Source organism: Mastacembelus armatus, chromosome 15 (genome assembly GCF_900324485.2).
Source record: "Mastacembelus armatus chromosome 15, fMasArm1.2, whole genome shotgun sequence".
In the NCBI taxonomy this organism is placed as follows: Eukaryota; Metazoa; Chordata; class Actinopteri; order Synbranchiformes; family Mastacembelidae; genus Mastacembelus; species Mastacembelus armatus.
In genome coordinates this window covers 3,274,842-3,287,795 of record NC_046647.1, presented here as the reverse complement: position 1 = coordinate 3,287,795, position 12,954 = coordinate 3,274,842, and the positions used below count along the sequence as shown (strand labels likewise).

At 44.2% G+C, this 12,954-nt stretch overlaps 1 protein-coding gene across 2 annotated transcripts in view; it reads right to left on the bottom strand.

Moving 5' to 3' along the window:
• The window catches only part of vps8 (VPS8 subunit of CORVET complex), a 111,836-nt gene that overhangs the window by 1,835 nt on the left and 97,047 nt on the right, over positions 1 to 12,954 (bottom strand). For both annotated transcript variants that reach the window (XM_026308587.1, XM_026308588.1), the window contains 2 exons: positions 6,702 to 6,864; positions 2,058 to 2,111 (listed from right to left, as the gene is read on the bottom strand). In XM_026308587.1, the coding sequence (XP_026164372.1) occupies positions 2,058 to 2,111; positions 6,702 to 6,864 (217 nt within the window). The remainder of the gene's footprint in view (positions 1 to 2,057; positions 2,112 to 6,701; positions 6,865 to 12,954) is intronic.

Below are 12,954 nucleotides of genomic sequence, written 5' to 3'. Positions count from 1 at the left end.
GCTCCACACCTGCTAATGGGGGTAGCCTAGCTGGCTTTTGTTCAAAGGTGCGGAGCTGCGCTTCCAATTCAATGATCCTCGCCTCCAAAGCTGCCAGAACCTTGCACTTATTACAGGTATCATTATTATTAAAGCAGGCAAAAAACACCAGACAAAATAGAATAGTACTTGACTAGAACTGGAATATGTAGCAGTTATTGAATTCTTCAGAGAGTTTAGTTAGTTTTTAGGTGTGTTAGACTAAAGCTAGTCTGTTGCTAATCCGTAGACGAGCTATACAGCACACACAGCACAACACACTTGCAACAGGAAGTGAATTCTCTTACCAGGAAACACCAGTGACCATAGATCTATCTATGGTTCTGACATGTTATCATGATTTGGCTGCCATCTTTAGTAAGGATAAGGCCATGTGTTTTCCCCCTCACAGACCATATGACTGTGCCATTGACAGAGGAAGTCAATGGCACAGTGGCAGCCCTACCATCTAGCAGACTGTACAGCCTGTCATGCCCCGAGAGAGAGAGAGTCAATGGAGACATACATTTGGGAATCCTGGGCTTCTGGCATCATTTGCCAGTTTCACTGCTCAACAATATCCTTTTAAGGGCTGTTTATTGAGTATGGACAGGTGCGGATGGACCCTGACAAAAGGCTTTTGCCGGCTCATGGGCTGGGACCAAAAGCTCCAGCAGGTCCTGGGCGCCTGGACCACAGAGGCTGCCTTTCAAGAACTGAAGCGGTGGTTAACCTCAGCCCCAGTCCTTGTTCAACCGGACCCCCTCTTCCAATTTATTGTTGAGATGGCCATTCTTTCCCAGCAAGCTGAAACCGACCAAAAGCTCCATCCCTGTGCCTTCTTCTCCATGTGCCTCTCACTTGCCAAAAGAAACTATGATGTCGGGAAAAGAGTGCTGCTGGCCCCGGAGGAGTGGAGACACTGGCTGGAAGGAGCAGAACAGCCCTTCATCATCTGGACTGACCATATGAACCTCGCCTACATCCAGTCCACTAAGAGGTTGAAGTCCCGCCAGGCCCAATGGGCTCTATTCTCCAGCAGGATCAACTTTACAATTACCTATCGACCCAGATCCAGGAACGCCAAGCCCGATGCTCTCTCCTGCCAGTTCTCCAGTTATGACCCAGACTCACAGCCTAAGCCCATTCTTCTCGCTGTGTGGTGGCAGTAGTGACATGGGAGGTAGAGAACCAGGTGAGAGAAGCCCAGTGCCGAGAGCCCAGTCCAGGAGATGGACCAGCTGTCTGTCTGTCCCAAGCTCTGTACGTCCACACATACTCAGTTGGGCCCATACCCCCAAGGTCGCCTGCCATCCCAGGATGAACCGCACTCAGATCATCGTGAGATGTTGGTTGTGGTGGCCAGTGATGGATGCAGTGATGGACATCTGGGGCTACGTCTCTGCCTGTATGGTTTGCGCCCGAGGGAAGGCGTCGCACAAACCGGCGGCATGTATCCAACAGTCCACTGAATCCTCCAGTCAGACCCCATCTGCCCCCCCCAGTTTATCGATGATGCTCCAACATACACTGTCGACGGGGGAGGGGCCTGCAGTACCTGGTGGACTGGGAGGGTTATGGCCCTGAGGAGTGTTCCTCTCCCTCATGTGTCTAGTGCTGTCCTCCTGTTTGTCATTGATTCCCTGCAGGTGTGTTGCAGAGATTCAGATGCAGGGTTGATGAGCCTCATCTGTCATTGATTTACTCACCTCACCATAAAACCCACGGTCCTCCTCTGTCAAGTCGCCAGTTCATTCCCACACTCCAGTGACTTTAAGCTCTAATAAAGACTGAACTATTCCCTTTTAAGAATATGCATGTTGGTTCTCTCTTTGTCGTATTACTTAAGACATACTTAGGCAGGTATTGGTATCAAAGTCGTAATTTTGTTACACTAGCAATTATTCTGCAGAATAAATGCAATACAATACAATATATCAACATAAAGTGAATATCAGTTTGATTAGGTTCATATGTGATTCTTGGTAAGAGCCACCTCACACCTAAGAGACCGTGTCAAATGGGATATGATACCATACCTTCTTCCTGTGAGCCTCTCCTTCTGTGTGATGATGCACTGATGTAACACGAGTCTGTGACAGAAAAAAGGGACACATCAGTACTGTCTGTGTCTGATTGAAAGCAGTGTTTTAACAGCAACAAAATCCAACAGGATTCCAACTGGATCCAACTGAAAGATGACTATGGCTTGGTACTTGGCTCCAAATGTTGAGAGGCAGGTGGAACCAGAAAAACATATACAAATCCCAAATGAATACCTCTTACTATACATCAATCTTCATCTCCCTATCTAATGACACCTAATAATTTTCACCTCATCATAATTTTCCCTGGCAACCACTGAGCCAATCAGCAGTGAGCTTGTTGAACGTACACACTGGATGGACAGAACAGCAAATGCATTCCTACCATAGAGGGGCCGGGAGCCTAAAGCCATAATGCGTATGAGTAAAGCAACCTGTCAATCAAACCTGTTAGTCATCCCAATGTAGGGGTGGAACGAGGTGACATGGATTAAAAGAGGCACCTGATTAATTAGTTAACTCCTCTAATATCTTGTCTTACGGAAGAAAAAAAATAGGACTATTAAGAGTGTGTTAACCCTCTGGGATCTGAGGGGGTTTTGGGGGCCTGGACAAATTTTGACATGTCCTGACATTTGTGCTTTTTTCAGTGTCTTTTAAACATAATGTCTAAAGTATGATAACACTGTAATCAGCACAAAATTGGCTACAATAATATGTGAGCAGCAAGTTTATACATGATTGTGTTTTTGAGAAAAAAGTGTTTATGCATGGTTAGTGAAAAACTACAATTTTTTACTCACTGAAATAAGACCATAAAACACAAACAGAACATTGGTTCACAAGACTTTGGAGACCTGCATGTTGTAGGCTAACGTGTTTACTTCACAGTGTTGTGGATGTCATCTTGTTCACACATTCACAGTAAACAATACACTGATTTAAATTTTCTAAGACACTTTTTGTCCAGAAAGGCCATATGCAAGAGAGTGTGTGAGGATGAATAGTCATGTGATTTACCTGAGAAGACAAAAGACGCACTGAATGACCAGACAAAGATGCGCATAATGAGCCTTTCAGTCAATGTAGATGGGACGGATTAGTGCAGCACAATACAACACAATGAGGAGCCAAACGATCCTCATTTGAGTTAAAATCAGTGTTTTTACTCTGAGGACAAGCTAAACTATTTGTCTCTGTGTGGAATACAAGAAGCGCTTCTTCATGTCCATGATGTGCCATCATCCAAACGCGCAGAAAAAGTGAGTAAATTCTATGATGAAGTTGGACGTTTTATGTCATTTCTCGGGGGTGTGCACATATTTACCTGGTTCACCTGAGATTATTTACATGTGAACAGTGAACAGAGTACAAGGCGGGGTCGCATTACCTGTAATGAGGTGAGACAGTTCATACGGAATAAATAAAAAGTGATGATTTGTTTTCGACTTGAATTGTTTCATTTAAAAGAAAACATTTCAAGCTTCCTAGCCATATAATTCTTATTTTTATGAGGCAAGTATTCGCTGAGATTCTGGTTGTTTTATTTACGCGTCTGTGAAGAGACAGAAAAGGCCGAGAGCGCACCCTGTCAGCTTTCTTTATTTAAAAAAAGCACAACGTTTTGTTGTTATTATGATGGTATACCACTAAAACTAGACCCTTTACAGATTTGAATGATATACTTCTTTTATCTGTACGATCAGAATTGACGGAGTAATTTAAGTTTGTTTCGGCCTTATCAGGAAAAGATGCGTCAAAACGCGCCGGCACGTGCGTCCGACCCCATAGGGTTAAAACAAAGATAAAGCCACAATAATTACTATGGCAACAATAGTGACTAACTAATTTGTACTGATTTTTCTTTTGGATAGATGGATTTAACATAGACAGTGTAGCAGTAAACTGTTAAACCTCTCTGCCATCAGCTATATTGTGTTTTAATGAAGCCTTTCTACAAGCCAAAGGGGCAACCTACATATGGTGTCCTGCAGTTGAAATAGTGATGAGGAGAGACCTCCTCATCCAGAGTCTGGTCCTACTCTTTTCTCACTTTCACTTTTCTCATTTTCATGCTGAACATGATGTGGGTTTGGCTGGCTGGTGGGAACTTTGCTGGTAGGTCTCTACTGGTTACACATCTCACCTTCTGGTCATAGTAAAACTTGCACTTTGTGCAAGATGACAGGCTGTTTTGGCTGTCAGCCATAGAGCAAGATGTGAGGTGAATAACCAGTGAACTACCCAGGGTAGAGGGATGCAGAACTATTTGGTTGGGAGAACTAACTGTTTTCTTTCTGGCATCTTTTGGTTAAAAATGCCGTCTTCACCAGCGGTGCCCAACTGAACTGAGTTTAGCTGTGCTCATGATGTAAGCAAGTGGGTTGTCAGTCTAAATCATGAAGTGAGTGGTGTAGAGGAGGCAGTCCCTAAACCTCTAGCACACTGCCCATTTTAGAGCCAGAAATTGTAACATCCCACTGTGCAGATGACAATTTCACTCTGCAGGTGTCAAGGTTCAGGACCCATACCCAATGACCTGTAGCTTCCCACCCTGCTGATGATAGAGAACAGCACCAACACCTTGCTCTGAAGTCAAAGTCTGGGAATGAACAATCCCAGGTTTCTTTTCAACACTGCAGCCAGGCTGACAAAAAGTCACAGCTCTGTTGAGCCCAGTGTTCCCTTAGCTCTCAGCAGTGATGACTTTGACTGAAGTTTCTTTACAAATAAAATCATAACTATTAGAGATAAAATTCATCAGATGCTTCCTATACCTTCAATAAATGAATCTTCTACTACAGTAGCTCTTGAATCATCTACAAGACCTCAGTTATGTTTAGACTGCTTCTCTCCCATAGATCTGTCTGAATTCATGTCAGCAGGTCAGCACGGCAGCTTCATCTAAATCATCAACATGTGTCTTAGACCCCATCCCAACTAGACTGCTCAAAGACACCCTGCCATTAGTTGGCTCATCTTTATTAGACTTGGTAAATTTATCTCTAGTATCAGGCAATGTACCACAGGCTTTTAAGACCTCAGTAAGCAAACCCCTACTCAAAAAGCCTAGTCTTGATCCAGGAGACTTGACTAATCATAGACCAATATCCAACCTACCATTTATTTCTAAAATCCTTGAAAAAGCTGTTGCTAAGCAGCTGTCAGACCACTTATATAGAAATGAACTAGTTGAAGATTTTCAGTCAGGATTTAGAGCACATCATAGTACAGACAGCACTGTTAAAACGATCTTCTCAGAGGTTTTATTGGTGGGACAAGAAAAACCCACCTCAAGCAGAACAGGCATATGATCGGAGAACACAGGGTAACCGATCTCCAAGTTAAGCACAGGCAAACCATAGGACAAATCAAGGTCCAGTGTATGGCCAAGTTCGTGGGTGGGACAAGAAAACACTGCACCAAGTTAAAGGAGTGAACAATATTTAAAAATTCCTTCACCAAAGGCTGTCAGGGCAACACACATGAATGTTAAAATCACCAAGAATGAGAACCCGATCATAGTTTGTCATAATCCCAGTTAAAAAGTCAGAAAAGTTGTTAATAAAATCCTTATTATTGTCTATTGTATTATTATTATATCTGGGAGGACGATAAATGACAACACACAACACGGGATTAGATTGACCAATTTCAAAAGCGGGAAGGTAAAAAACTGGGGAACATAGCTAGAAAGGAAGACTGATTACATTTAAAATCCTCCTTATAGACAACTGCCATACCTCCTCCTCTGCCCGAAGTCCTTGGAAAATTAAAATAGCCGCAGCTCGGTGGCAAGAGCTCCATGAGAGCACCAGCGTCATCGGCCGCCAAGCATGTTTCGGTTATGCAGAAAAAATCCAAATTATTAGAAGTAAGAAAATGTCTTTGTATTAATGTTCTGTTAAGACTATGATCTGGCATTGAACAAGCCAAATCTCGTGAGAGGTGGAGGGGCAGTGGCTTAAGATTTACTCCACGCAGGCGGAGATGGGAAGCCACCGGACAAAGAAACCAAGACGCTGTGTCCTCCAAAAAACCTGTGATTGGAAACAAACAACCGTTGGCCGGGTCCAGGATGCGGAAAACCCAGGGGAAAAGTCCGTGAGGCATCGAGCATAGCAGCCCTCAATTACACCAACCAGTCTGTACGCCATCCGCATCTCCGTCTTCGTCATCTAGGTAGGAGCACGCCATGGCATAGGTAGGGCGGTAATCCAGAAAACAGTGGGGGCAACAGATTTTGTCCACCACGATCAAATAAAAACATTTCACAGGCAGCTGGTCAAAGATTTAAAAGTGTTTGACGGTCATAGACCAGGACCGACGCGACCTTTTTGCCAAATTAGAAAAACATAAGATGGCTAGCCAAACACAGCGGCACCATCTTTGTAGTAGTTAAACCTATAACAAGAAACTGGAGTGAAGTGGAGATACCATCATAGGACCAATGGATTTCAGCAGTTGAGGAAATTTTTTTGCTACAAAAAATGATGCACATACACTACAAGAACCACAACTGAACAAATAATGGAAAAAACGGATAATTTTTACATTGTATCAGTACCTAATTATTTTATACCAAAATCATGTTTTTTTCGGTCTCGAGATTTCTTTCTTTTACAAAAACATACACACCTGTGCTAGGGATGTGGTGCGGTCTCTTTTTGCTTCAATTGAAGGCCCACCCCTTACTCCTTGGCTGGAAGTACACTTGTAGCAGCTCCACTGCTGTTGCAGGTCTAAAGAAAAGCACCATTCATTCTGCTGCAGGCATTGGAAGTGGTACAGGTGGCCACAACTGTAAAGACATTCAACCAACAAAGTGGAACAAACATCAGTGAAAAATAGGTAGCAGGAAACAATATCTATATATAGAATTATAAGATCTTCTTGAACACCCATTTAAAATCTGTTATATCACACAGCTGCTGTCATGTTTAATTTTATCAGGAAAAGTATTGTCAACTGGGCTTCATTAAAACACAATAGAGCTGACCACAGCAAGGGGAGACCAGAGGTTTAACTGAACTGCTGTACAGTTTAAATTGTGTCATTCTTTAAAGAAACAGCAGTTGTTTGATGGGAACGTACAAAACGTAACACAATCAAAGTGGCAGCTTAGGTTCGAGTCCAGCCTGAGTTTGGTTCTGGTAGTAAAGCAGGGGTCAAATTTTAAGTGCTGTGAAAATTGCTGGCTTTGGCTGTTAACCCTTTGAGTGCCAAATGTCTTAAATGTCCAAAAAGGCCAGGCTCAAAGGAGCGGTACTAAGTGTCTCATTTTGATGATGTCGCATTCGACGATATCTCAAACCAAAACTGCCCACCTGGTGGTCAGTGTAGTGACTTACTGAGTGAGACCACCATGCTGGTGTAACGTAATCCAGAATACGAGATCGTAAACATTTGTAGAGCATAATTCCCTGATGAATACTGATGATCATTGTACTTTTTTTTTTTTTTCCAAAAAATGTACCCTTCTGAATGGCAGCAAGTCAGAGTAGCTCCTGTGTTTTTTTGAAGGTTTTGGTAGTTTTTTTCATATGTTTTTTCTTACAATGTGTACTGGCTCAAGTAGAGTAGTGTACACTAGAGAGGAACGGTTAGGGCCAAGATTGTCGAACTCACCCAATCCCGACTATGCTGAGGAGACAGTTTCGTGGATCTAGAGCCTAGCTAAAGCTAGGCCTTTCTAAGCTAAAGGCTAAGAGGAACAACAGAAGGTGAAGATACAAGTCTTTTCTGCCCTCTGTGCTCATGGGGAATGTGAACTCACTGCTTAACAAGTGTGATGAACTGGAGGCGCTTGTGAGGAACCAGTGGCTGTACAGGGAGTGCAGTTTAATATGTCTTTCTGAGTCCTGGCTGAATGACAACATAACGGACTCGTGTGGACGAGTCCGTTATGTCCGTTAGTCCGTTACAGCTTCACAGCTGTACGAGCCGACAGAGACCTAAGGATGAAAGGTGGGGGAGTTATCCTATTTTTTTAATCAGAAATGGGTTAACCCCCGAAACGTGACTGTGAAAGAGAAGGTCTGCTGTCCGGACATTGAACTGGTCTCAGTTGGTTTCCGCCCATACTATGTGCCAAGGGAGTTTACATACATAGTCGCCATTGTTGTTTACATTCTAACGAAGGCGGCACCTGCAACGGCGTGTGACGTCATACATGATGCCATTGCTAGGATACAGACCCAGCATTCATTGCAATTACAGGGGATTTCAATCATCTCTCTCTCCTCCTGCCTGACTGCCTTTGTACAGTATGTGGACTGTCCAACATGTGGAGAAAGGACGTTAGATCTGTTCTATGCTAACATCAAAGAGGCCTACAGGGCTGTACCACTTCCACCACTAGGTAGATCGTGGATAGAGCAGAGAGAAAAGAACAGCAAAAATAAACAACAAATAGACACTGCAAGTTGGTGGGGCCAGTAACTGCACATCAGCGATAAACAGCTCCAGGACCAGGGACACCTGCAGAAGGTACAGAGAGAGAGAGAGAGAGAGAGGGAGGGAGAGAGCACAAACTAGGGGAGAGAGAGAGCACAAGGTTAGTAACATTCAATGGTGGAATATACATGAGGTGGGAGAGAAGGGGGGGGGGGGGGGGGGGGTAGGGTAGGGGAGCTCAGTGCACCGATGGTCCTCGGGCAGTCTAGGCCTATAGCAGCATAACTAACTAAGGGATGGTTCAGGGTTGCCTGAAGCCAGCCCTAACTATATGCTTTGTCAAAGAGGAAGGTTTTAAGTCTAGCCTTAAAAGTACAGAGAGTGTCTGCCTCCTGAACCCAGGCTGAGAGCTGGTTCCACAGGAGAGGAGCTTGATAGCTAAAGGCTCTGCCTCCCATTCTGCTTTTGAGAACTCTGGGAACCACAAGTAGGCCTGCACTCTGAGAGCGAAGTGGTCTATTGGGATAATATGGTACTATGAGGTCTTTAAGGTATGAAGGAGCTTGATTATGAAGGGATTTGTATGTGAGAAGAAGGATTTTAAATTCTATTCTATATTTTACAGGGAGCCAATGAAGAGAAGCCAATATAGGAGAAATATGATCTCTCTTGCTAGTTCCTGTCAGGACTCTGGCTGCGGCATTCTGGATTAATTGGAGGCTTTTTATTAAGATATTAGGACATCCAGATAGTAATGAGTTACAGTAATCTAGCCTTGAGGAAACAAACGCATGGACTAGTTTTTCTGCATCTGATCACAACATGGTCTATCTTCAGCCTACATTTAGACCTTGTGTGCAGAAGCTTCCTGTTACCACCAGGTCTTTCAGGAAATGGTCACTAGAAGCAAGGGATTCATTTAGAGACTGTTTTGAGTGCACAAACTGGGATATACTGATGGAGGAGCAGGAAATGGACAATGACTTGGACAGGAGAGTCAACATCATCACTGACTACATTCATTTCTGTAGAGACACAGTACTCCCAGTTAGTAGAGTATGGTGCTATCCTAACAATAAACCATGGATCACCAGTGACATTAAAGACCTTCTGAACAAGAAAAAGAGGGCTTTCCTGGACAGGGATAAGGAGAAACTGAGGAGTGCACAATGGGAGCTCAAAAAGACACTGAGGTGAGCTAAGGTGGAGTACAAGAAAAAGTTAGAAAAACAGCTGGAGAACAATAATACCAGGGAGGTGTGGAGAGAGTTTGCTAGTGATAGCAACAAACTCTCAGCCTTTGGATGGTGATGTGGATAGAGCCAATACCTTCAACCAGTATTACATCAGGTTTGACATTGTGGCTACTTCTACCTACATCTCTACAGCTACTCCTTCCACCACCACCCCAGCGGTTGCTCTCTCCACCTCTGAAGACCCTCACTACACCTCATTGTCTATGTCTGCTCCCTCCACCTCCACCTCCGCTGCTGCTTCCTGTACCTCCATGTCTAAAGCTGCTCCCTCCACCATTGCCTCTACGGCTGCTCCCTCCACCATTATCTCTGAGGCTGCCCTCTCTACCTCTGTGGATGCTCCCTCCACCTCCACAGCTCCTTACTATACCTCATACTCTATGACTGCTACCTCCATCTCCACCTGTATGCTTGCTCCCTCTTCCTCCACCATCCCTCTGTTACAATCTGAACAGCTGCTTATATCTCTAAAAATGGAAGAGGTTGGAGCTGAGCTCAGGAGACTTCGGCCAGGGAAAGCAGCTGGACCAAATGGAGTATGTCTAAGGCATTTGAAGAACTGTGCAGGACAACTAGCTGTTCCTCTTCAGAGCCAGTGCTGTGGAAGACTTCTTGTCTCATACCGATGCCCAAAATAGGGCGGCCGGTGGAGCTAAATGACTATAGACCGTTGGCTTTGACATCCCATATCATGTAGGCCTTGGAGCGGCTCCTTGTCCATTGCATGAGGCTGCAGGTTGAGGAGGATCATGATCCCCTTCAGTTTGCCTATCAGAAGCACTTGGGAGTGGAAGATGTGGTGCTTTAAATGATGCACCGGGCATATGCCTATCTGGATGTGCCTGGTTCATATGTGAGGATTACGTTCTTAGACTTCTCCAGTGCTTTCAATACTATCCGGCCTCCCATACTGAGAGACAAGCTTCTATGTATGGGGGTGGCCCCCTCCCTGACATCATGGATTATGGACTATTTGACAAACAGACAGACACAGTATGTCAGACTGGGGAGTTGTGTTTCTGGGACACTGGAATGCAGCACTGGGGCTCCACAGGGGACTATTCTTGCTCCTTTTCTGTTCACAGTCTACACTTTGGACTTTAGGTATAACTCAGAGTCTTGCCACATTTAGAAGTATTCTGATGACCAGGCTGTTGTGGCATGTATCCGCAATGGACGGGAGGGGGAGTAGAGGAACCTAGTGGAGGCCTTCACTGACTGGAGCAAAAAGAACTATCTTCTCTTGAACACCACCAAGACTAAGGAACTGGTGGTGGATTTTAGGAGAACAACATCAAAGATTGCATGAATGCAAACAAGAGGTTGCATATCTGAAACATGTCTACTGTCAGAAAATGCACAACAGAGTGAACAAAGACTGTGAGGAGCTAACGTCTCAACTAGAGGCAACAGAGAGAAAGAAATGAGAGAAGAGAATTATGATCTTAAGCAGACACTTATCGATCACAAAGAGGAGTTGACTGCAACAAAACACCAGCTTACTGAGGTAAGAGCAGAACTAGTGGACCTGAAAACCCAACAAAAGCAGGTGCACAGCTGTCCCCTCAGCAGGCTTCTTTAAGGATCCATGATACTCCTGTGATATGATCACCAGCATGCCCTCCATTCCTTCCTGATCATACTGATCAGTATCCCACTATGTGTGATCTTGATAAACTTGTGGATCCCAGGACATTCATTCTTACTTGAGAGACATCGAGTTCTATCTACAAAGATTTCCTCAGGCTACAGCCTATGACAAAGTCTACTTAATCAGGTAAACATCCAACTATGACGTTACTGATTTCATTGAACGTCAACGTCACAGCGTTCAGAGAGACTTCACACTGCTTTGACAAGCGTTGGAGCAGGAGTTCATTGATCACTTAACCCAAACTGGGTTACTTGCTGCCTTGGCAGTCCGACTGAACCGCCAGGAGCCTCCTTTTGACTCCAGAAATGAACCTAACATGGAAGAAGATGCCCATTCTAAACAAATCTTTGTCAAAAATCTTCACCTTGCCACTAGTAGACATTTAGGCATTTTAGCTAAACCAGCCAAACTAACAATTAAGGCATTAAGTGATCTTGCCCAGCAGGGATATGCTTTAACCAGCAATCTCAGTCAAAACATTCAGTCAATGACTCTTGAAACTGGAAGTCAGCCTAGACAGGAATGGGACCGGAAAAAACTTGGCCTCCTTCCAAACATCAACACAGTCACCTCTCTGCTAAATCCTGCCAAGACAAAATGCCCACCTCACCAGTGGAAGAATTTTATGGCATGAAATAGCAGATATAATGACCACACAACATGTGAGTGTCATGTCTGACTTAAAGTGATACGGAAGAAATTATGTGCCCTCTTAGTTGTCCGACAGCGGCTCCGAAGCAGCCCAGAGAATCAGCCTGGGTGACTGTCCAACAGAAATATACTATTAAACAGAAACCTGCCTGTTTACGTTTCTAACCAATTTTCCCATCCAGCGACACACCTGCTGAGAAACCGACTGATAATTGGCAGCTCCATAGTCAGAAATGTGACGTTAGAGACTCCAGTGACCATAGCCAAATGTTTCCTGGTGCCAGAGTGGGTGAAATCAAGTCAAATTTGAAGCTGCTGGCTAATCGTCAGATTGTTATTCACCTCAGCACCAGATTATGCCAATCAAAGGTCACTAAAATTAATGTTGAAATTAATGTGAAATTTTACTGAAACAATAACCCAGAAACAAAGAAAACACAGACACCAAAAGAAAGCTGACCTCACACATTACACCATGTTCAGTGCCATGGCCAACCAGACCACTCGTGGCAGGGGATGAAGGCATCACCACCAAGACCCAGAAACCTGTTTCCAATGTGGAGAGAAAGGACACTGGGCGAGAGACTGCTCTGGGAATAAGCAGAAAACTGACTGACTTGGAGAGGGAGTGGAGCAGATGCCAGGTCAGGTGACACCTATACAGAAAGATGCCAAACCAGGCAAAATCTAACCCACACATCTACACATAGAAAAACAGAACCTAAATATGACTTGCAGAATTTTTCCATATATTATTCTGATAAATATAAGATATTCTCAGAACTTCGACTTTCTATTGATGAAGTGACATTTTTAGTTGACTCACCACACTCAGCCAGTCTTTTTCACAAAAAGAATCTCTGTTTCGTATGTCTAACAGAAACAGGCAGTCATACATGCAGCATATCTGGACGAAGTGCCAGGAGAGGCCGGT